The sequence below is a fragment of the Micromesistius poutassou genome (assembly GCF_964030765.1).
Source record: "Micromesistius poutassou genome assembly, chromosome: 4".
In the NCBI taxonomy this organism is placed as follows: Eukaryota; Metazoa; Chordata; class Actinopteri; order Gadiformes; family Gadidae; genus Micromesistius; species Micromesistius poutassou.
Genome location: NC_140274.1, coordinates 14010400 through 14035831, shown reverse-complemented (window position 1 = coordinate 14035831; position 25432 = coordinate 14010400). Strand labels below are relative to the sequence as shown.

The following is a 25432-nucleotide window of genomic DNA, read 5'->3' as shown; positions in this document are numbered from 1 at the left end:
GAGCACCCTGAGATTAAATGTAGGAGTTGAACGGTCTAAAATATGAAAGATTAAAATGCAAATAAATGAAGACAAGCCAATGCCAACCTAGACAGAATAGAAAACCATGACAGGATAAACTACTAAAGTGAAAGCATTTCACATGCAGACATGCACATACATGATACAAAAAAAAGAAAAGAGAAACGCAAAGAGGCCTAAATAGTTTTACATAATGTTTACATTTTTTAGAAAATATGCTTGAATATTGTAGATGGTTTTAGTAAAACCATAGTTTGGCAACAATGTAGGGTTAACTCCACACCTGTTTATAGGCCTACTGGAAAAACAAGTTATGTATGATGTGTGGTTTGGATTCAAGTCAGGGCTGTGTGGTCTGTGGTCTCGAACTAGCACAGCAAGTTTTTAATTTATCTTTCCACGAACAGCCAGGCTCACCATAGTGCCCTCATTAAGTTTCCATCAGGGTGAAAAGAAATCAAGCAGGTAAAAAATAATGTGTTCAAACAACGGATGTATGATGTTTGTTCAAGCCAGATACAGTTGTGAAGATAAAGTTGTGAAGAAAAAAACCCACACAGTTATAAATTGGTCTTGGTAAATAGTTTATATGTAATTGTTTCTTGATCTTTTGCAAACACTGTATAGAAAACACTTATGGTAACATTTTTTTCTGTAAAACATTTAAAGCACGTCTGAGCGTTCAGACAGACAGGACACAGTAATCTACAGTTTTATAAACGATCTCCCCTTCTGGCCTTCATCAGTTGCAGGCCACGTATAGATACCCCGCCACATGTACCCCCCCCCCCCCCTCCTCCGAACAATAACTCACCCCACAGACACACGCACATTATGATGTAATCCAACACCATACACTCACACACACGCACAGCAATTACCAGGCTGGCCAGATATTCACAGTAGGCTTAATAACACTGTTTCTGTATCGTAGAATGGTTGATTCTCCATATTTTATTCAAAATAGCTGTCAACATTTATGCCGTTAGCCTATATTTGGAAATTGATACATTTGTATTTACATAAGCTTATTGAGTGATTTTCAAATACAATGTAAATTTTTATATATATATGTATTTATATATTTATATATGTACTGGCCAAAGCCATCTGATCATTCTGCTGAGTCACAAACCAAATTGTTGCTCCCACTCAAGAGAGTCCAGCATGTTCAACGGTCTAGCTAGGAGAAGGCAGACGCTCTGTTGGACTGGAGTGCCTTCATCTGCCTCTATCAAAATGGCCACTCGGGTCATTCAGTTGAATTTTTGCACCAGGGGAGAATGAGTGTGTGAGATTGCTCCCAGACGCAGTCAAGAAGCCTACGCATGTGGTGGAGCCCCTCTGTTGCATTTGTATGCTTGTGTGAGTGTAAAAGCCTGAGCCGTGGCCACAGCAGAGAACCATGATCCATTGTTCCAGCTAGGAGATATCAAGGAATGAAGTAACTGGAGAAGGGGTGGGGGGGAGGAGCTTGCAGCACATTGGACTCATCATACATTCAGCATAGGCCAGGAAGCTTCAGGCATTCTGTTGGACGGCTGAGTTCTAGGGGTCCTAAATAACTTCCGTCTCTGTGATATCTCATATTCACTATACCGATTTAATGTTTCTAAAAAAAAGAAAAATTATCCTGGAAATCACGATATATTTGGCAACCGGTTATGTTACCATCTTCCAAGTGAAATCAATGTCGGCTGAGGCATCAAACCGGATGCTGCAGGACTGCTCTGATACACTTTGATCATTATCAGGCCATACATAGTTTGCTCCTCCTCCCCATACCTAGCTGGGCCTTCTCCCCCACCCTTCGTCTTTCTTTAAAACTCGGCCCTCTCCTACAAAACACTCTTGTGTACATTCATACACACTGGGACTAAGCAAATACACTTAGACACAAATACTGTAAAATGTTGGCACGCGTGTGGATGCATTCGCACACTTGCACGATAGATTGGGACACGACTATGAGACGCCAACCTACAGTGAGAAGGAAGTGTGAGGCACAAGTATCGACAGGCAAGAGACACAGCCTGACGCCGGCTAGCACAGTCACACCACATCAGATGGGAGTGATCAAGGTGACTCGGTTTGTTGACGTCAGGCCCGGTCTTATGGCCTAATGAGAACTTCCAATCATATAAAACTTAGCTAAAATATCAGCAATGTCTTCTCCTAGACGCCCCTGTACATAGTCTCCGTATTTTAAAAATCTTTTTTTTTTTTTTAATCAACCACTCAGAAATACAGGTAAAAGTCCTGTTGTTCTGATCTTTAGATGAGAGCAACACAATCCACTGACACCTAGAAAGTACCGTAGTGACAACAACCAAATGTGTTTTTCCACATCCTCATTTTCTACAATAAGGACATATATACTATTGTGATAGTACTCTACAAAAAAATAGAATGTGTTGTTTTTTTTATGTGAGCCAGGAGTAAAAATGGGACAAACTAAAGGATGAAATAAAGTATATTATATGTCTCCCTAAGGAAGACATATCTGTAATTTCTTTCATTTTTCCCCTTACTCAAAAGAAGGACCAAATGTAATCTAGTCTGGGTCTAAAAAAGCTTAAGAACCATGACCTGTGTCAGAGACAGGACAGTGGTGGAGGACCAGAATCGTAATAGTCAGGCAAATCTCTTATGGACTATATCTTGTGGACTATATCGGGCAGGTGCTTCAAGGACCCATTTAGACTGGAGGGTTACCTACTAATAAGCAATGATTTATGCCTCACCCATTTCATTAAGTCCCACTTAATTTAGTTTAGTTAAAAAAAAATAGAAACAACTCCTTTACATACATACTCCATATTAAGAAAAAGAAAAAAGAAAGAAACGTGTAAGAGGCATTCAGAGACAGAGGTGGTCTCTTACATGTATCCAGTCACCCCCCCGCCCCCCTTGTGTTTCGGTGTGTGTGTGTACGTGTGTCTGTACGTGTGTCTGTGTGTGTGTGTGTGTGTGTGTGTGTGTGTGTGTGTGTGTGTGTGTGTGTGTGTGTGTGTGTGTGTGTGTGTGTGAAGGGGTGTGGGGGGGTCCTTCTTCTTATTCTTCCTCAAACGTCGTCAGGGGTGATGTCCTCCGCGATGGAGGAATCCTCCGCAAAGTCATCCGAGGAGCCGCTCTTGTGGATGCGACCGTCGCTGCGCATGCTGTGGAATGTCTTGCGGAAGGCCTCCATCATGGAGTGGGCCAGCTTCTTGGCCTCCAGCTTGCTCTGGCACTCCACGGCGTGGCAGTGCATCTGGAACGACAGGTCATCGCTGATTTCCCGGTAGATCCAGGCGAACACGTTGGGCCGCACGCCGTGGTCCGCCGTGCAGTAGGCTATCCGCGCCACCTGGTACGTGTCCATGGTTACCGAGGCCTCGCTGTGGTCCTCCAGGTGGTGGAGGCGCACCTGGAAGGGCCGGATTTCCAACAGGGCGTCGGTGCCTTGCGTCGGGGCCCGCCCGCGGCGCTCCACCAGCCCCATCACCGCCGACTCTGTGCAGCCCGACAGGAACTGGGTCCCGGTGATGGTCACCTTGCCAAGGTAGTTCACCTGGGCGGAGGAGAGGACGACAAAACAAAACAAACTGGCTTGTGAGGGGAGAGGCTCACATGTGAAGGAACATGGGCGATCAGCCCCTGCCAGATGAAAGTCAGATTCTTGTCTGTTTTGGATTTAATAAAAAAAAAAAAAGATCCTAGACTGATATGTTGGCCACAAATTCCTATGAATAGAGAAAACACAGTGAATACTAGCCAACAATGTAGAAAGCCATTGTAATGATACGTAGTCACACTGAAAACCAGGAAGCAGAAGAGGAGAAGATGAGGCGCAGACAAGAGGAGTGAGAAAGAGTTCAAATCTATTCTAAGTGAGTGGAAGCCGGCTTGCGTCTTAAGAGATCCAGGCATAATGGATGATTTGTGTGAGTTCTCCACACAGTGCTCTTTATGGCTTTATGAAAGTACAGAGGTAGGAGCCAAAATACTTTGACTCCCTGTCTGTGTTTACTATAGTGCAGGGGAATACTCCTGAAACTTTAATGCAGTCCCTAGCCCCTAAAAAGCATAACTTACTACAAGTAATACAAGCTCAACCTCAAGGACAAGTGTAATGATCACGAGTGAAACAGCATTCATCATTATACTGGCAGAGAGGACCGTGAAGTAGAAATTAATGGGAAATCCACCAGGGTGAAAAAGGAAACCGACGGATCCTGGTTGTCGACTTGGACGATGACACGATCAAAAAGAATGTCTCTGCTCCCAGCGAGTCGGGTCAGTCTGCAACCTCCACGTCTACCTGCCTTCGTCCTGGGCCAAGACCGAATGAATAGGATCTTTGACAGGAGTGCACAAAAAACAGTTGTTGGGTCACTGTGTCCCTGGTCAGCCACCCACTCAGTCAAGCGTCAGTCATGTGTAGGACTTAGCACAACTTTTACAAAGAGACATATGTTGATGATTGTGCAACAGTATAAACCCCAACAGCTTTGAGGCAGGAGTTGGACATAGCTCATTGATCTTCACATTCCAGATCTAAGGCACGTGAGAGAAGGTACACCATGGTAGGAATTTGACGTGGTAGCCTGTACGTCTTTTCTCTTACAGAACAGTGAGGAACCATGAGCCAAAGTGTAATTACGTCTAAGTAACGGTTGTATCCAGCAGTGTTAATATGTATTAAAGTCACCACAGTAGAACTTGAAATAGCCCAGGCATAATCCAACAAACAAAGGGAAAGATTAAGAGGGAGAAATTAAACACACCGACCCTAAAACAAGCAGCCACAATGAATGTTTCAATTCTCTCATCACCCACGTAAAAAGGGCACACTGGCTGGCTAATTCCATAATCACAGCTCTAAAGAGTGAGCGCGTGACAACGGCTTCACACACTTTTCATAATTACTTCTAATTCAGGCCAAGACTAACACTAGCAGACCGACACACAGTTCATGTACTGTTCTTAAGTTGGGCTTTTTGGGTCCAACTTTTGCATTGACTTCTTGGTGCATAGTTTCTCAGAGCTATTTTTGTAAGCTGATCACAATTTGTAAAGAAGCACCGCGTGAGAAAATATACTTTCGCTTGTTGGCAAAATGTTAATTTGCAGGATGTTTCTGGAACAAAAACCCAACACATCGTCAGACACCATATGCATGTGATTGGTTATGGAATTTGCTGCGAATCTCCACTAGCTTTTCATGTTGTATTGAATTTGAGCTTGAATCAAGACTGCATCTGGAGGACGTCGCTTTGCAGAGCGTTTGTTTGGATGAAGACATGTTGCATCCAGAAACATCCCAGTAGGAGGATGCAGGCTCAAAGCAGAGACCCTCAGTGTTATATTAACCCATCAATGGCTATGACACTCACTCATAAGGAAGAGTCTGGTTGCATTCACTCTATGAAGGAGTCCCTCTTGAGACTCTTTTGGAATATGTTTACATCAGCTGCCGTCACGCATTCCTACACAAACTGAACTTACAAAAGGACAGAGTTCAGAATGCTGTGGTGACTCCTAAAAACTACAGACGAAACCAGACCGTCCCTCAACTATCCACCCAAAGAGGAGTAAATAAAGGGTATGGTTCTTTTTATGGTCACGAGATACGCTAACGTCACAAAGTCATTATATGCATGTCACCATAGTCTACATGCTGGACCAAAAGCAAAACAACAAGTCTCAAAGTTTCAGTTAAGTTCGACCAGTAGCATGCAATGACACGGCGAGTTTATCCATCCATGTGTTTTGTGTTCTTTTTTTTTTTTTTTTCCTAGTGTGAGCACTTGGGTGTCTGGCAAGAAAAAGAGTTACGCCAAACATACACCACTCCATTCCCGTCCCCTCTCCCTGCCATCGCTGGGCCGACGTATATAAAAACAATGTTAGCATAACAGGAAAGAAGAATGAGTCTCTGTCAGAGAGACGTGCTAGCTTCTCCAGCCTGTTTTCAATCAGCCATGGCTGCTAGGTGGGTCATAAAACCTCTACACCAGTTCCATCATCCAGCCCACTACCGCAGGTCTGCCTGCGAGCCGCCTGGAAGCATGTGGTTAGCTATCGACCACAGCGACACCCGCTCACAGCCAAAAGGCGGTCGGTTAATCAGTCGGCAAGCCAGTCTGAAGGCCGTGCCAAGACACAGCATCAAGCATCCCAGTGTGCCTATGGTGCAAGCGTCTCATCGTGTGATAAAGGAATACACTACTTATGAACCCGGTTGAGTCGATTCATTGCTTATTTTCATGGTTGAAACTGAATGATTTGGGTTTGGTTTCGCTCCCTGTTAAGGGCATGGAAAATACATTTTGTTAATGTGTGCGTATTCCTTTTCAATCTCAGTCACCCTCCAGCTCCCATGCGGAATTAAGGGTAGGAAATTTGATCATAATTTCTTCAGATTTTAAGACATGAATACAATAAAAAGGTCATGCCAGGTCAGCATTAAGTGAAAGAATAACTGCATTAAAAATGTTTTGTTTGGCGGTGCTGTGAAAAGATCCTGGGGTCTAGAGCCTGTCTGTCTGTCTGTCTGTCTGTCTGTCGTCAGACTTTCTTCTCCTTCCTTTGACCTAAAGCCATCAGACGGTGTGGAGATTTCCGTCCCAAAGCCTCCTGGGGGCTCTTTGACTGCTGCTGGCGTCGGACAATGCAACCATGAAATGAACTAAACAGGTTTCCTCTGGACACAGAGAGTAGACAGTTGAACAAGAGAAGGGCCCAAATATGAGAGCATGGAAAGGAATTATATTAACGTAGAGTCTAGGGCAGTGGGGTCTGCAGAGAAAGAAAACATGTGCGTTTGTTTTGCGAAAGGTTGACGTCGAAGTATCCTCGGGGAGAGTTACACTCTTAATAAATAAGAGATCCAACATTGTCGTAGCAGTCTACCGGGTCCCCCCCCGTCTGGCTTTATTAGACCAACACTTCGGCACCCTGCACTTTCATGTCGCCTCCAAGTTTAAACTGTTCTTCTTAATAACACTTCAGGATTAAATAAAGAGGTCTGGATTTGGTGGCTGCCTGCACTACAGGCAAGGTAGTTATTCCAAAGTTTCTATTTGATTATATGTTCTTTTATTGTCATTGAGAATGTCGGATACGGTATATTTGAGTGAGGTGTTGACTGCAGTGAGTCAATGTGTCCCTTTTGAATGAATGGTGATGTGAATTTAAGATGTGGCAGATGAAGAAAGTTTCTCCAAAATAAGATTTTCCGCAATGGAAAGATTATGGACGCGTTGCTCAGATAAAAAAAAAAACAATCTTTGAAACAAAAAATAAAACTTTTCCTGTAATTCTCAATTATAATTCTAGACTCAAGGATGTTCAGGGGAGTGAGGGAGTCTAGACTACAATTCTATGAAGAAGAAAAATAACCACAAGACAACGAGATTATGACAGCTGATGACAAGGATGAGGGGAAAAGATTAGGATGTTTTTGAACCAAAACATTGGCCTTAGATTTTCTGGCTTGTGCATTTCTACACCTCACACTTGAAAGTCAAATAGCTGAACTTTTTCGTCCATCTAGCCTACTCCAGCTCAGAGTGAGTGGTCTGTCTGCTGCTCTGGCTGGCTAAACATTAGCCATCTGCATGAGGCCTGCAGTTTTGATAATGGCTGGCTGGCCTTAAATCATTCCAGAAATATACAAAATCCACTCCTCTGTCCAGCTTTCCATGTGTTTCATCTCCTTCCCTCTTTTTTTTCGGCTATTCTCCAAGTTCCTCCCCCCCCACCTCGTCCTGTCTGGTCTCCTGTCTTCTTATCTTTTTGTATCCTCTTCTCCTCTGCTCCCCCTAACTGTCCTGTTGTCCATTCCCTTTCTTTCATTCACTCTCTACACCCCGCACCCACAACCTATTCTTTCCCTGAGCTATTTGCTAATAGTGCTAACCTGTGATAATGTTGGGCTGGCAATGTTGGCTCTGTGTGAAGCCAAGCAGAGGCAGGACATAGGGCCAAGAGCGAGGGGGCCTCGAGGGCCCGGAGAGTAGGAAACTATACAGAAGGCCAAGGAGAACCACTATCCACAACAGGGGAACAGACAGCCAGAGGGATACACTTGCTTATGAATATAAAATAAATTGATAAGGTACTCCACACGTTTGTAGGCGTGTGCCTGCATACGTGTGCGCATGTGTTGCACCATTAAACATCCTTTGAATTTATGCATGCTAAATGAGGACTAGAAACTGAGGGAGGGCAAGATGGAGGCAGAAGATGGAGAGTGAGGGAAAGGACAGAGCGAGCGAGAGGGGAGAAAAACAAGGATAAACATTTGCATGTGTGGGGAAACATGTGGCCAGCATTACCATTTGTTAGGTTATGGAGTATAATTCCTTTTGTCTAGCGTGCCGCTGACACTGTAGTATAGTAGGACGTCTCTTAACCTCAACAGGATCATTCTCCAAACACACACCTAGGCAATACTTTAAATAACTAGTTACTAAGATTCAAAGAGAAAGAGTTTTAATGCAAGAGAGAGAAATGAAAGAACGATGCAGAGACACATTGGGGGAGTGAGAGAAAACATCCGCATCTCAGCATTCTGTGGGCCGACAGGGAGAAGTACAATGTAGGAAACATCCTGGCCTGTCCCTCAAGCTGTGTGTAGGAGAGCCTCTGTGCACGTTTGAATGTGCTCATGCAGAGGCATTTTGGCAGGCAGACATGTTGTGTGTGTGTGTGTGTGTGTGTGTGTGTGTGTGTGTGTGTGTGTGTGTGTGTGTGTGTGTGTGTGTGTGTGTGTGTGTGTGTGTGATGAAGAAGAAGATGGGCAATGTGTTTAGGTCAATATTTTGGGAATGCGTGTGTTGTTCTTTCCACAAAGACATTTAGAACCGACAGAACAATCAGACAGCTGGTGGTCTCGGTTTTCCGACTAACCCTTTACCAAACAGATGGTTTTCCTAGCAGAGAAAGAGGGAGGGATGAGGAGAAAGGAGAGGAGGAGGTGGAGGAGGTGGCATGAGAACCAGGGTCTGAAGATGGAGGAGGTACTGCGCACCAGCAGAGGATTCTGGGAGGGAAAGTAGGTGGGAGGAAGGGGACCAGCATGTTCCCTATCTGGAGACAACCTGTATCTTCTTTTTAGGAATGAAAGAAGATAACTAGGAACTCTCCCACGTACTAGTGGACACCCTTGTGGCTTGGGAAACATGTTTTTATCATTTTATGTTATTTGTTTTTATTTTTCTATCAGTGCGCTATTTATAAAATAAAATAAATTCCCACCGCAAAAGAACGAGGGCATATTGCATTCTTCCAATTCCCCCAAAAGCTATGACATACAACATTTCTGCAATCCTACTTCAATATTGAGTTTCCAAACTCTCTCTGCAGATTTGATCATGCTTTCTATTCCAAAAAAAACAGCCCAAGTTATAGAGTAAAGCTTTGAAAGGACATGCAAGGTCGTAAGTGTGCGTACAACCAGGGATGTTAGGGTAGCACAGTAAGGGTGGTAGTGATGGAGACCCTAGCCCCAGTGGCTGCCACTCAGGAGGCCCTCCTGCTCTGCGCTGTCCCTGGAGTTCTAGATAGCTGGAGACGGCCGCATTCCTTGGGAGGTTGTTAACATTCCTGTGCCCTTATTGAATCAGCACAGTACAGCTGGCTCTCTTCCCTGCCGCCGCCGCCACTGTGTGCGTGTGTGTGTGTGTGTGTGTGCGTGTGTGTGTGTGCATGCGCAAAGTGTTTGTGTGTTTAAAGTGGCTGTGTGTTGCGCCGCAAGAGGAAGACGTAGCCAGAGTTTGTGTGTGTGTCTATGTGTGTAAGATATAACAGAGTCGTAGTCTGTTCAAGTCATTCCCCGAGACAGAAATACCTTGGTGTGTGTAAAAAGGACCATTCACGGGACCTTCCAGAAGTCTGATGCAGTACCCCCTCACCACCACTACCTCTGATAGAATAAGTACTATGTGTGGCTAGGTACTTCTTCTATAACAGCAGCTCAGACTGCCCAAACGATTACCCTCTCTGGGGTTTGCAAGCTTCATAAAGCTTGCAAAAATAAGATAAGCTTGGAACAATCGATTGATTTAAAAGGTGCAGTAGTTCGAATTTTGTATATCCCCATGAATATAAGAATCCCTGTGTTTTCGTTACCTTTACCCTTTATATCTAAATAGGGAGCAATTCCTCTATGAGGCAGCCCTCCATGTTTCCTTGTCATGTTTCTAAAGTAGCCCAGAAAGGAGAAACGGCTCTAGAGAAAATGTGATTTTTATTCAACGCACCTTCAATTAAAGTGCAAGTGAATGCCCGGTTTCCACTTGGCTTCCAAACAGAACAATGTTTATGGGCATTATATTGAGCGATGTTGTATATGAAATGGGCTACCGTAGGGTTATAATCTTAAGTGTCCAAGAACCACTTAAGATTAACCGCCGCCCAGAAGAAGCCACACACACACACACACACACACACACACACACACACACACACACACACACACACACACACACACACACACACACACACACACACACACACACACACACACACACACACACAGCAGATAAGAGAAAGCCCTGCCAAGACAGGCTTTCTTTCCCACCGTGAACCATACCAAGTGAACCAAAACATACCATGCCACGGCTGGGAAGAAATCAGGAAATTCAATGCCAAACAATAAGCCGACACACAATGAAAATAGTAAATAGAAATAGTTCAAAATCAGTGGCCATTCGTAAGTCACAAATAATAAGGGGCTTTCTACACAGGACATTTACCTATCCATGGGCGTTCATTTGCAGGGGTATCCTCCAACACATTGTAGGACATGGATAGATAGATAGATAAACTAACTAGACAAAGGCTCGTAAACGTGTCAGCACTCAGAGTGGCCCAGAGTGGCTCAGGTGAGTCCTGTCCTACTCCAGAGCAGGCTCATGCGCATAGAATAAACACTCGTCAATCTCAACACAGGAGGGGGGGGGTGCAGGGTCTCATCTTGGCTCTCAAAGCAAAAGCCAGTGCCAGCCGGGGAGCACGGTTTCCCTTTTATGCGCCACTCCATCACCATAGCAACACTCAGTGGGCCGCCAGCGTTACCAACGTGCCGTTATGTAATCTAGGGTAGGTCTATCCGAGCCCGATAATTAGACACGTTAAATCAAAGGCAATATGCAAGCGGGGCTTGTCGCAAGCGCACACACACCTACACACAGACACACCGCAGCTTGGGTTAGTCTACTTTTTTATACAGAAGAACCGAGGCACCAAATTAAAAGGCCTGCCATTAGAGAAAACATCAGAGGAGATGAGCACAGAATATGAGCAGAGGAGATGAGCAGGTAATATGAATGATCCCTAAAAAAAAACACAACAATGTTTTCCAATAAAGTGATTAGAATCATCTTTGTAGCATAAAAGGAAATTGCAAAAGGCTATGACGGAGCTCACACTTATTACTCTCTCTATATCTACACTGGAAAAAAGAAGCAGAAGTTGTGTGCATCAATATAATAGCATCACTTCAGCTTCCAGCCTTCTCCAAGCCAAACTACATAGTAGTTTCTACATGCATGTGTTGGTACATCAACTAACCCTAACCCTAGCATACGTGTAAAAAATAATAATACTTCAATCAGAAGTGACTGTAGGGTCTCTTCTTAGCCCTCCCTTTGTCTCATGTCCTCACTGGCTTCATCACTCATTGGGGGAAAGGACTTTACAGTGTCTACCTGTCTGTTTGAGACAAAAGCTTCGGCACAAGTAGTGTTTTCCCAGCCATGATGTCAAATGGGTGTGATTGATGACCAGCTAACTTTAGCTACCACGTTCATCTCTCCCTGACCTTTCGGATTCGCTCTGAGCAGAGAGATAAGGTGATTCCCGTCAGGACGTTTTTGGCACAGCTACGTCTCCTGGCGGTTTGTCATCTCATGGCCAGGCCCATGCAGCTTCCCTGCCAGGTTTACCAGTGGGTGCAAACATCCGCTTCGGAATGATTTAGAAGGAAGCGACCTGAGCACGCATGTGTCAGGCTACCCTACATCTCCCGCCGCTAGCTCCCTGTAGCAGATGTCACCGGAGTCATTCAGGGTAGTGGCGAAATCTGCACCCATGCACGCTGGATCCATCATCCTGCCCTCGGAGGCCTTCTAATGAATGGCATCTGGGCCTTCCCTTTGCTACGTGGTACCGATTTATGGTCTCAACTCTTCATGTGTGGATACTGTGGATGGTGGAACGAGCCACGTAGCTCCTACCAACCTGCCGTCAACCTTTCACAAAAATCCTCTGAAGTCTCTTCCAGGAAACCCCTCAACAACTGAATTGCGTATTAGATCTTTGTGTAGCACCATTGTTGTACATTTGTAGTAGTTATATACATAGAACATTTAACTGAATCGGAAACTAACAATTAGACTTCATTTTCCATCCCAATGGCTGCTCAATGGAAGGCTTCTATGGTGGCAATGGACCAAGCAGGGCTGTGAGAAGTGGCCTTTCATCCATGTTAGCTGTTAGCTTTGGCAAGGGGACAGCAAGACTCAGTCAGGCTTTTCATCTGCTTGCTTGCCTGCCTGCCTGCCTGCCTGTCAATGAGGAGGTTTACAGCTGGAGAAGGCACACCAGGGAGAGAGGGAGGGAGGAAGTCAGAGTGGGGTGAGCAGCCAATCTGGGTCATTTTGAAAACAGTTAAAGTGGAATGGAGGAGGCAGTGCACACGCAAAACGACAGTTAATGATTATTTACATGAGTTTACAGGGAGAAATAAGGTTCTGCAATATGGGGTTGAGTATAACAGAAGTGATTGTGTTTCAAAAACATGTGAGAAATGTATGGCTTGAATTCCAAATTTATTTTATACCTTTGTTGAACATGATTAGGTGCTAACATGGTATTGATAACATACCAGTGGACACTGATCGAGCAAACCCTTTTAAATCGATTGGTTGAACTTCATGCCACTAGTTTAATTTATTGATTGGGTAAAGCGTACTTAAACGATACGTTTAAGTAAATGATACATTTAAGTACGTACTAAAAGATAATCCAGACACCACAAGATAATCAACATATAAAGTAGCATTAACATATAGGGGGATAGGTCCATGGGATGTGAAAACCTGGTAGGGGTAGCCACATGCAAAATAACCTATTTGTTTTGTCATTAGCACATTGGTAAACCATGGCATAGTCCAGAGTTCCAGAGATACAAAGACATGTTCCTTAGTGTAATGTGAATGCACATCCCTCACTCATATCCAGGAAGTAGTGATCATGATCAAATTGTCATGATTGCACATTATGTGAACCAGATAATTCTCATTTATTTTAAAAAATAAGTGAAAGGTCAGCACAATTGCAATACCGGAATTTTTGGAAGATCAAATGAGGAACTACAATGAAGAGATAGATCATTCCAAAACTCAACTCAGACATAATGAAACCAGTATATGGCCATGCACAAATAAAGGTGGAGCGTACATTAAAAAAATAATAATAATAAATCCATTCCCTTGCACAAAAGATACTGGACTCTCATGAGTAAATGTAATCCTGAAATATCAATGAACTCAATGTAGGCTATGTAGATTCAGTAGATGTTTCTTTCTAACCAGTGACCAGTGATCCAACAAAACAAAGTCTGGACTCTTTCTCAGGGTAAAACCACACCTATGGACTCTCTCACTCAACAGTGGCCGACTAAGTACCACATCTACATTTTTAGAGGTGGACCACTGGATCTTTGAGGAAGTGCTGCTGATGTTTCAGACAAATCTGTGGCCATGCATATGCGCATGGTGTGTGTCCGTGTTTGACATGTTAAAACAGTGATTCAACCACACAAACATCAGAACCCAACAGTGTTGGTTCCACTTGGGCCACATATCTATTTTCTTTTATTGGAGCATGTTCGGTTTGAAACAAAATGAATAATGCTCTCAAAGTCACACTTCTGAAGACTCCCTCGTTCTCTTACACACACACACACACACACACACACACACACACACACACACACACACACACACACACACACACACACACACACACACACACACACACACACACACACACACACACACAATAATTCGTCAACATCACGACAATTACAAAGTAAGGCCAATGTGTTGCTCTGTAAGTGTTGATTTTAGTATTTAGCAATCTGTGACTCAGACAACTCATTGGCAAAAACTGAGAGACTCAAACTCTAGCAGAGCAGGTTGAACAGGAATGAGTTTATGTACACAGACATCCGTTGTCATCAAAGGAAACCAATTAACAAATGTAAAAACAGGTTTGCATTGGCAATGAACTATCGGCACATACTACCTTGTATCCGGCGTGAGTCCTGCTCTTCGCGTGCGGATTGGTGGAGCACAGCTCGATGGCCTCGGGTTCATGGAAGATCACCGTGGGCAACGGCTCCTTCCTCAGTGTCAGCACATTCAGCTTGGTCTTCAGCATGGTCTGGAAGTGCTGAGGGACACAAGAGGGGGTTGAGTTTAAACTACGGTCTGAAGGTCAATCCTGGCAGCCCAAGAATAGCTTGTGGGTTGCTTAACAGCTCTGGAAAAAAACACAACTAAGTCTGGAAACATGTGAATCTAGTCCGGAATACAATGAAAAAGAAGGAGTTGTTTGTGTTATTCTGAATCTGGACCTGGGAAAACATTGAGCAACTCTGAGGGCGCGCCGCAGACAGGAAACCGGAACTTGAGAGAGATATATACGTCAATACATGCATGACAGAGCTTATCGTCTTTCTGAGTTTCCTCCTAGCACCACTAGATATAGAGCAGTTTATTGGGAGAAGAGTTTTTGGAATGGGGCCGTTTCTAGTAGTAGAAGCAGCGCCAGTTTCCCACTCATAACAATAATAGAAGTGATGTCCACGTGTAGAGTCCAAGCCCAACAGAATCCATGGGTTGCACTTGGAGAGCACATGAAAGGGAACTTGGCGTAAGAAGTGCAATGACAACAGGAGGTGTGGGCCTGTGGGCGACCGGCTCTGTGTAGAATAGCAGGTCCTATAGCTCCAAGAGGCCAAGCACAACCACATGTTCAGTCTGGCCCCGGCTAGACGCAAGGCAGAGGAATTTCTGGGCTTCCTCTGAATAACCAAGACAAAACCAAGCAGCGACTAATGAAATCTGGACTTTCACAACTTCAGCAGAAATTAGAAAGGCCTCCGGTATGTCTACCGGGTCCAGTTGACTCAGGGCTGGCTTGCTTAATGAATGGCGTCGGGGAAGTCACAGCCGTGAAAGCATTTAAAATGGATGGTTTTAAGGTTAGGGGTTGATGTCGATTTCTGATGTTGGTTGCACCTGCTGGTATGGGAAGCATTATCAAGTGATGACTACCTTCATTTAGTCAAAGCTAACCTCAGGTCAAACTTATGTGGTGGAAAAAACTATTCTCAATAGAGTCTATTGCTTCACGGTTCTTAATTAGGGAGACGCATCTCAATGATATGATTTAAAAATTTTAAGGAGGTGCAGAGGACCGCATGTACACATTCACCGTAGAATACCATTTACAGTAACAGTACGAATAAAAAGGGAGAGGAAAAGGTGGAGGTCAGAGGTGAGACTGTGAGCGCGGAAAGGGTGGCTGGGGAACAGAACAGCAAGGTGTGCATGTGTGTGTGTGTGTGTGTGTGTGTGTGTGTGTGTGTGTGTGTGTGTGTGTGTGTGTGTGTGTGTGTGTGTGAGGAGGCACAGTGAGAGGATGGAAAACACAAAAGGAGGGCAGAAGAGGAGTTAACAGGGCAAAGAAGTTGTGAAAGTAAAGCCACATGTGTTTAATGCTCGCTGACCTCCGTGTCAGTGCTTTACAGCCTCCACACATCGCCATACATTCCTGCGGTCGCAGAGGCGGTTTGGTGGTGGTGGTGGTGGGGGTGCAGGGACAGTGATACAGCCTCTGTATACCCCCTACCAAGAGGGAACGACTACAGCACAGGGAATCTGGCATCCATCCAACTGAATTCAATTTTGATTCGTGTTTAATTATAGATTCTGTATAGAATGTATTTATTTGTACGATCATTCAAAAGCTTTTGGATAGTGCCCGAGGCTTCCACCAGAAAACAAAAGCACTGTTCAATGCACAACTTTGGCCCTTCGTAATTTCACGTAATTTCTTTCTTCTTCTCTGGTGGTGTTTTGAAAGAAATAAAAAGTGCAAGATGAAGTGGTGGTTTGGCCAAAACCGCATTTAGTAAAATGGTGGCAATGTATCAGTAATTGTGGTTGTGTAGTTGTGGTTTTCTGGTCTGTAGGACACAAATTGCTTTACAAACTCTGTGGGGAGTGTAACCTGGAGGCAAGCCTTGAAACAATTGGATACCCTCGATATAAATAGCTTTTATTTTTTAGTGCTGATGTTATTGTGTAAACTAAATGTAAGTTGAACACTTCTACTCATAAATACACTGTTATTGGTTCAATTTGTTGTTTCAGAAAGAATGAGGACCTCAGAGTCAGAGCTTAGGAAGCAAATTCTAGACAAAAGTTAAAATCTTTTGTTTTATTTGTATAAAACTTAGAAAAATGTGGAGGCAGTCTATCCATTGACTTCCATATTTCTTTATTTGCTTTCATGGGCTTGAGGTTTATGACATTTTTTACGAAGAATTTTCACACACAGTTTTACCAACCCTATACTTGTTAAGTTTAAAACGTTTGAAGCGGAAAAAAAACAACCCTGAAAGTAAATCCCTCCACTGTTTGGTACACATCTGGACCGTTTGCCGACATCGCTGTATGGATTTCATTCTTTAATGCGACATGTGTTTCTGAAAGGTACACTCCACTACAGCAGAACTGTCTGGGATCCGGTGTCAGTGTTGATACGGCTTTCATGCCTGAATTCCAAACACCAAATCCCACACTGGAGGTTTTCAGAGGGGCCATTTCAAAACAATGGTCACATCTTTCCAATGCAGCAGACAATCAGTTAATAGCCAGGCAGACATCTTGAAATGTAAAAGGGGTCCCCTATATGCCTGCTAGATTAAATATCTGGTTTCTCCCTTGCTCTAGAAGTACAGGGTAAAAACAACAAGTCAGTAACATTGGTCCTGCAAGATTAGGAAAGAGCAGATTCAGAAATATATTCACATGCAATATCCTTTTTCTTAAATACAGTGATAGCCCAATTTGATTATATGCAGTGGAATGGAGTTGTTTATCTTTATAAAATATCTACATATGATATCAAGGAATGCTTCGGAGAACCCGTCTAAGTCAAGTTCGTTTAAATACATGCAACATTGTGATTCCTCTAGGGACACAATTTTTATATTTAACTGCAATACAAAACCCGTCAAAACAGGCCCCTACTTTTCCACATTTGTCAAACAGACCAAATTCCTCGAGTCTAGAGAGAGACGGAATAATGAGAACTTGGCCCCGAAATTGTCAAAATGATATAACTAGTATTCATAGTACTGCTCCTTTTAACAGGAAATCACTGGAGACTGAAATATCCCCATTTAGTCAAATACATTGGAGTCTTTATTGGAGAATATCAAATTGTAACCATTATTAACAGATCAGCCATTTTAAAAGCTTGATCCAACTAAGTTATATATTAGAACTATAGAATGATGAAAGAAAATGACTCAAATATTGACCCATGAACAATATGTTTACATTCATCTTAAATGCAGTATTATTGCCCTTCATTGTAAGCTAAACATTGAGCTTGAGACATTACATCTTATTATGAAGGTTGATATTCAGACATGACGGTTGTTATGGGGGGGTTCCAGGGGTGATGACTCTAACAGGTCACAAACAGCGAGTACACATTTTTCAGACCCTGAAGTGAGAACTTTCTTCACGGGAGGGCCTCGGGTCAAGTGGAAACTAAGTTGTGAGCAGATACCACCCAACCCACCAGGACAATCCGAATGCCATCAGGAGTTTTAAATGTCAAGTCGCTTTCAATCACAACCAAGAATCAGCAAGAAGCATAAAATGCATCACTTCAAGGAGACAAATTAACTCCATAAGACAGATAAAAAGGAAAACTTTAACCAATAATACACACTAGCCTTTAGTCTGGTAACAAACTAATGTCAACTATTTGCATCTCTTACTGGAATATGTACTCCAACAAATAATAAGAAGATGGCATCATTATGGCAGAAGCCCCTTCCTATGCTTCATGTAAAACGAAAATACAAATGGTATGCGGATGTTGGTACATTACCCTGATGAATGCACATTTGTCCTCACACAAACTTACTTTGTACTTTCACGCATACACGCAGACTCCCAGACACACATGGATGAACCATAGAGATAAAAGAGTGGTCCAAGCTGTGTTCCAGATGTGGTACATCTGCCAAGCGTTGGTATGGCAAGACAAGACTCCACAGTCTTGGTTTTTCATTTGTTATCTTGGTTCTTTACCAAGATTATATTGCACTGTTTTAATCACTTCAAAGGGTATTCCCTCTCCTGCAATTTGCAACAGAAATAAATAATTTTGACATTGCTTGTCTAGGTATGTGCTACAACTCCGCCGCAACTGGTATCCATAGCAAGCCAAACTCAAAATACTGGTTTGATAACATCAAAAGATTGGCAACCTTTCTAGGGAATCAGTTGGTATTGTTACTTCCAAGATAAGGAGACCAATCAGGCCATACATTTTTTACTCAGTTTGCCATAGCTACAATAAAGATGGACTTGGAAGATGTGACTTGAAAGAAATCCTAGCATCTAATACATTCAAGACTTAGCTTAGCATAAGATCTGAGACCTTCATGCTGTTAGCAAATGAGCACAGCCATTGGTCAAGCTAGGTTATATGGAGATCCATGAGTGTTTTGTACAAAAGTATTCAGATTACTAGGGAACCCATAACTTCTTAGTACGGTAGCAGATGTTGCTTGTTGTTTGTTAGTTCAATTTGTTGTATGGATGGAAAGAACACATTAACAGATACTACTGCAACATTCTTTCTAAGAGCTAGCATCCACAACATTCCCTCAAGAGAAGATGTGAAAGGCCAAGCAAAAATATGTCTAAGCAAACCGCTAAGATTTATTAGTCTGCATATGAAGACAAGTTGCATTCTAGGCAAAGAAAAGTTAACTTTTCATGCAATTTGTGGGAAACTTTACAAATTCCAAACTATTATTATTATCTTTGCTCAACTCAACTGACATGTCTAGTGAACCATGATGTCCACACTGCCTTTATTAGAAGCAGGCACCCAGTTCTGTGCTGCACTGCACGTTTACATTTATACAGACGAATAGACAGAAGCAGGGTCGTCTCTTTATTTAGTCTTGGACCGAGACGTGGTCATTATTCATTATACAAATAAAAAAGTGCAGGACTGGCCAAATAAAACATTGTAGGTCTAAATGATTGTGCCCATATAAACGTATTTGAAAAGGATGAACACAGAGGTAAAAAAAATACACAACCAATATGTACAACCCACCCAAGGTCATGGCATACTTGAGACACGGGCTGCAGCAGTACGGCAGGGACGTCCATCTGGGTGTTCACTGCCCGTTCCCTCCTCCGATCCTCAAGTTTACAAGAGGAAACATGTCTGAATGGTCTACACCATGACGCGGGCTGTAGGAGGTCTCAGGGGCCAGACCCTGAAGAGGAGGACAAGCTCACTTCTTCAGACTTATGATTGGAGGGTAAAGCCATGTCACAAGTGGGATGTTAGAAGATGGGAAGCTGTGATTGGTGGGTTAGCAGGAAAAGGGCCCTGATCTTCCCAAAAAGATCCTGGGGGTGGCAATCTCCGGCTCGCAATAAAATAATCACCAACTCTTTGACGCAAACAGCTTACCCACCCCCACATCTTTAAACAGCCCACACGAGAGCAAAACACAACAGCCAAACACATCCAATCTGCCTGCAAATGACATAGAAGAGCAGCTTGGCTTCTCCATTTTAGCAACACATAAAAAGTGCAGTCTGAGGAAAAACCCTGAAAATAAGCTGTCTGAGAACATCTAGAGAATCCACTAGATCATGAATTTGTTGATCGAAACCAAACGGCACAACCCCATCATATTATATCCAACAAAATGAATGTCCCATGTCTGAAGCAATAAAAACAAAACATGAAACTCACTAAAAAAGAAAGCAAGCGACGTCATTAAGTGATGTAGTAGTAGTAGTTTCGAAAGTTTTAACAACAAAAAATGAAATGGTTCAAACTGTTGCATTATACCATTATGTAATGTGTTATGGATTCAGAGCCAACCCCAATAGCCTTCAGAGAAGTGGCACTGCACTGGTAAAAGGCAAAAAGAATCATGAGAACACGATGCCAGCTCTTCTCATTGGTACCTGATGTCAAAGAGGTCACCGTCTGCCTTCACAGACCAACAGAGACAGACAAAAAGGTAAAGAAAGAAGAGAGAAACAAGAAAAAACAACATCCGCAGCTGACCAATGGGGAGACCAGACCAGAGAATCAAGGCTGGCCTGTAAAACTAAACAAATGCAAATGGAGCAAAACCGACCAGGACAGAAAGACACAGACAGACAACCAGACACGTGTATGCACAATGACAGTCAACTGAGATAGACACAAGGTGGCGGTTTGATGCTAGCCTGGCACCTCAGCTGGCTATTTATGTACAGAGAGACGTGTCCCTTTGACTGTAGGTTCACACACAAGCCAAAAACATGTCCTCTGTTTTAGAACAAGCTGCCGACGGAAGGAGATCTTAAAAAGGGGAACCGTGGTCTTCCAACTGTCTGCGTGCTTCTGTCTCTGTCTGCATCTGCGTCTGTCTGTGTCTGTGAGCCAGCACACATTGTGCAATCAATTGCACTGATACAGTTGCTAAGTGCCAGGGAGCACGGGCCTCTCAGACTGATTGAGGGATGTGGTCGGAGAGAAGAAGGAGGAGGGGAGGAAGAGAGGAAGATAGAGACAGGCAGTGGTGGTTGCGGTGGGGATGTATAGACATGAGCCGAAAAGAGAGCACAGGCAATCCAACATAGACACTTCCTGTTTTCCCAGGACATTCTATTTGTAGACACTTAATAATGTCAGTATAAAAAAGGAGGCGTGAAGCAATAGGTAGCCTGTGACAAAACAGAGGGAGGATGATAGTCTCTCTCGTTGCTATGGAAACAGGAGAGAAAACTGTAGAGAAGACGCCATGGTTAAATAAGACAAAACAGAACACAAATAAGACAAGTAGGCTATACTGCTATATACCTCATGTCTCCCAACTGCCATTTCTGGCACAGAAAGGTGAAGCCTGACAACATCTGTTGAAAGGGTTCACAGTGGATGCTTGTTGCCATGACGACAAAAAAAAAGGAAACGGCCCATTCAATTCTGTGGCTGTCTCCAGTCTCGCATATGCAACATGGCTGCTCTCAGTTGCTATTTATTATAACCCAATACAATAAGAGGTTAAAAAGTATAGTATTTGAAGAAAAAAAGACTATTCATCCTAAACATTTATGAAGGATTCCATAGCTATAACACTAAAGTAATATCCCTTACCCATGAGGCAAGGCATGACTAGGGAAAACCATTGAGTTTTGGTGTAGTCCATAACACCGAGTGGCCGAAAGGAAACAATAAACAACATTTTTGAGGTGGTCTGCCATTCTCAAGAGTTGTTCATTTGTGCTCCATCATTCTCACAGAGAACGGCGCTAGCCCCGATGTTGTCCACACCGCAGCACTGAGCGAGAGCAACATGTAACATCTTTCGTAACATTTTTGAAGTGAATGGATTAGGAGGAGGCCCTGCTGAGGGTAGGGACCCCACACTGACTGAAGAAAAGGCCCACAAATAATGGCGTTGCTGCGTTTAAGCCTTGAATCACTTATAGTGAAGGAAAAAAATGGAAAGGAGGAGATTACCGATGCTTGATATTGTTAAAATTTGAAACATAAAACGGAAATAATTGGCCTATTCACGCATTCCATTGGAAATTACGTTGCAGCTAAACGCTGCGTTTAGCGCGATGTAGTGAAGTGTAAACTACAGTCACTTGAATCTGTGGATTTTCCAATAGTTTTTTTTATGCGATTCTATCTTCTTGACGCCTGGGCAAGACCCCAAGTGTAGATTGTGCAAGTTCACTTGGCAAGCAGTCGACACCCTGACATCTGGATAGTATTACGCCTGAGAGAACGTGAAGCCGGCGGGCTCGGTGCACGGCTTGCCCCTCGCCCCTGGAGATCAAACTACGTGTCATTAACATTTTTTTATTATTATTTCCAAACAGGTCATGGGCGTCACGGTGTGTGTTACTGTCGGATTGTTGGCCATATTCCAGCAGAATTACAAAAAAAAAACACAAAAGTGCCTTATTAGCCTTGATCGCTTAATAGGCCCATCAACAGGCCAACAACATTTGACAACAGATGCAGGCCTACCGCTGCTCCCCGTAGGCCTATGCCTTTCACAGGCTATATACGATGTGGAATTTAAGGGTGATTAACCAGGCATGTGTCCCCCCAAAAAAAATCGATTCAGGATACATGCATTCACCATATACATTTCAAAAGTGGGATCTGCACTGTAATAGACCTACAGTTGCTTGCATTGTAACCCTACCTACCATAGCCTCAACGCATTAACGTAGCACACTTTTCAAGTGATTGAAATAATCAGGGGAGGCAGCAGGAGAGACGTGAATTCAGACCATGCAAAGCGATTGTTTTCTTGCAATGAGCTGAGATTTCCTAGGTTGGGCGCACACTTACAAAGGGCGACTCTTTGTACAAAGGTAGGCCGTGTAGCCTATTTCTATATTCTGCAACAAACGGAGCAAGTCTACAGGCTATGACCAAAGCGGTGGGTTGCAACTGCTGGGAACACAGCTATGAAACGTTTATCCACCACTGCTCTCTCTCGCTCTCTCTGTGTCTGCAATACACGCGAATACACCCGTAGCTTACCTGCAATCGCTCCGACGCAGGCTGCCACATATTAGACGAATCGAAGGTTTTCCGCCTTAACTACAGCTTGTTCTCTTTTGTAGTCCAGTTAACATCTGCTCGTCTTTGCCGCTTTCCTCCCTCCTTCAGTCCGAGCTGAATAGCGGACAGTGAATTCCAATGGATCCGTAGGAAGTCTACGTTGCTCCGCCCGCATGTAGTACACCGTATCGCCAGCAGAGGGCGCTGACGGTACACAAACGTGTAAGGAACGCAGGCCGTGGTTAGAAAATAAAGTAGTTAACAGCCTGTATACAGGAATGTTGCAAAACTGTAGACCATACAAAATCCCTAGATACACTGTAAGGCATGTTCTGGTCTGTGACCAGACCATGCGTGGCATTGAAACTCGGTCAACGTAATAACAACAATAAACAAATCTATGGGGGAGTTTTTCGCACACATTGAAAGTCCTGACCATTTGAAAGCAGGATAAATATTATGGCATTTTTTTCATGTGGGAAGGCAGTAAAATGGGATTGTATCCAGGCACAAAAAGATTCATTCTCCTCACCCACAAAAATACCCAGAAAAAATATATTGCGAAATGGAACGGTTTGTCAGGACACATTTTTTGTAAATCTTCATGAATCATTCAATTATTTTATTATTATTTTTATTATTATTTATTTTCTCTATGTAATATATCATTGTAAATACTACAATAAATACATGCACACACATATAATACCCACCCATGTGCATATACACACACACACACACACACACACACACACACACAAACACATTATGTGAGAACCCATATCTATCTTATCATCTGATATATCTTTCTCGACGATAGGTAGATATATATGTATAATTTACATATATATATAAATATATCTTTCCCTACATCCAGCCGCCTGTCAGTCTGTCTCTAAACACCCCTCTATCACCCTGTCGTGTTGAGGATGAAAGGAACTGAGGCAAGCTCCAGGGTCCACAGAGGGCAAAGGTCATTGATTAAGACATGGCCTTCAAATCGAGACCACAAGTGCCAGGGCTATCTATAACGGGCTATCTATAACTCATATCTGACAGTCCATTCTGTTAAATGGTCCCACCTGATGCCCAGTGTTTAGAGAATCCTGCTGTGGAAACCGTTCTTTTAAATCCATATTTAACGTAACTCAATTTTTATGAAGGATTTTGTGTCTGTGTGTGAACAGAAACAACTCATGTAAAGGGGTGTAGGTTGTGTTAAGTTGGAACTTTATTACATCATTCAACATAGATAATAGGTAGACACGTGGTTTCTGTCTTGGAAATAACAAAGTAAAAGAGAAGAGAGATGTGATGTCTCACAGGCCCTACTGACGCATCCATCACTTGGCTCGGCCTTGAGTGCAACGACACAGAGGCACAGACAAAAACAGACGTCCAACTGCAGGGAAACACACACACACACACACACACACACACACACACACACACACACACACACACACACACACACACACCAAGTCGTCCAGTCATCGCCTGCTACGTTGTCATAACCCTCACCGTTGTCACCACCCTCCCATTCTCTCAAGTTCTTTATTCACATGCCCTTCAACTGTTCTGTTTGGGAGTTTTCTGCAATCTGAAGTTTGAAGTCCATAAACAATGGTGTGAATGGAGCTTTTGTTGCTAATTTGTTTGTTCAAATCCTGTTTTTCTACAGGTATTCATTTATTTAGTTTTGTGAAATGTAAATATAAAGTAAAATGTATTCACATTGTTGTATCTTAGAGCACCTGGTAAACTGCTGTACTAATAAATACTAGGAAAATATAAAGGATTATTCTGTAATTCTATTCTTATAACTTATCCAGCATTGTATTGTTATTGGTATACACTGATTTCTCGATATTCAGCAAAGGAAAGCAGTGTTTTTCCACATGAGAGAACATCAAAGTATCAGAAACAGCTACTCTGAGATAGCTGGATCAATCTCAAACAAGCCCTTCAGACCCCAGAAAACTCAAATGTGATTTAAGTGTGTAGTTGCTCTTTAACCCGTTGTTCATATATCCCCCCAACAGACGAACCATCTCCCTGCAGTCGGACCCACTTGAACAAACTATTCAACACCGTTTACACTTTACTTGTACAGGACCTTTAGTATAGTGCAGTCAATGGTGCAAACAGTAACTACTAAGAAAGAAAAGGAAAATGCATGTTCACATCAGCATTCACTGGACGGTTGCTTTGTTACATATTTTAAAGTTTGATCTACCAACCACAAGTTGCCCAAGAGAAAATTATTTTTAAAAAAAACGGTGGCACAAATGTGACACACAGATATACGACCACAACGGAAAAATACCAGAAGAGAGTTCTCGGAAAAAGAACTTAGATAAAACATCAAATCTATACCCATGCACTGAGTATGGCGGCCTACTGCACATCCTTTTAAATAGAGAAAGACAGACAGTGTTTGCACTACGAGAAGTGTGTCTATTTCTAACAACACCTGCCACGACAGCTTGCAACA

At 43.1% G+C, this 25432-nt stretch overlaps 1 protein-coding gene across 1 annotated transcript; it reads right to left on the bottom strand.

Annotated features, from left to right (window-relative positions):
• Positions 1–592: 592 nt before the first annotated feature.
• On the bottom strand, positions 593–23055 carry pid1 (phosphotyrosine interaction domain containing 1). The gene is made up of 3 exons (XM_084467523.1): positions 22918–23055; positions 14323–14469; positions 593–3574 (listed from the first exon to the last, which is right to left on the bottom strand). The coding sequence occupies exons 1-3, from the start codon at positions 22945–22947 to the stop codon at positions 3086–3088; spliced, it is 666 nt and encodes a 221-aa protein (XP_084323649.1). The 5' UTR covers positions 22948–23055; the 3' UTR covers positions 593–3085.
• Positions 23056–25432: the final 2377 nt, after the last annotated feature.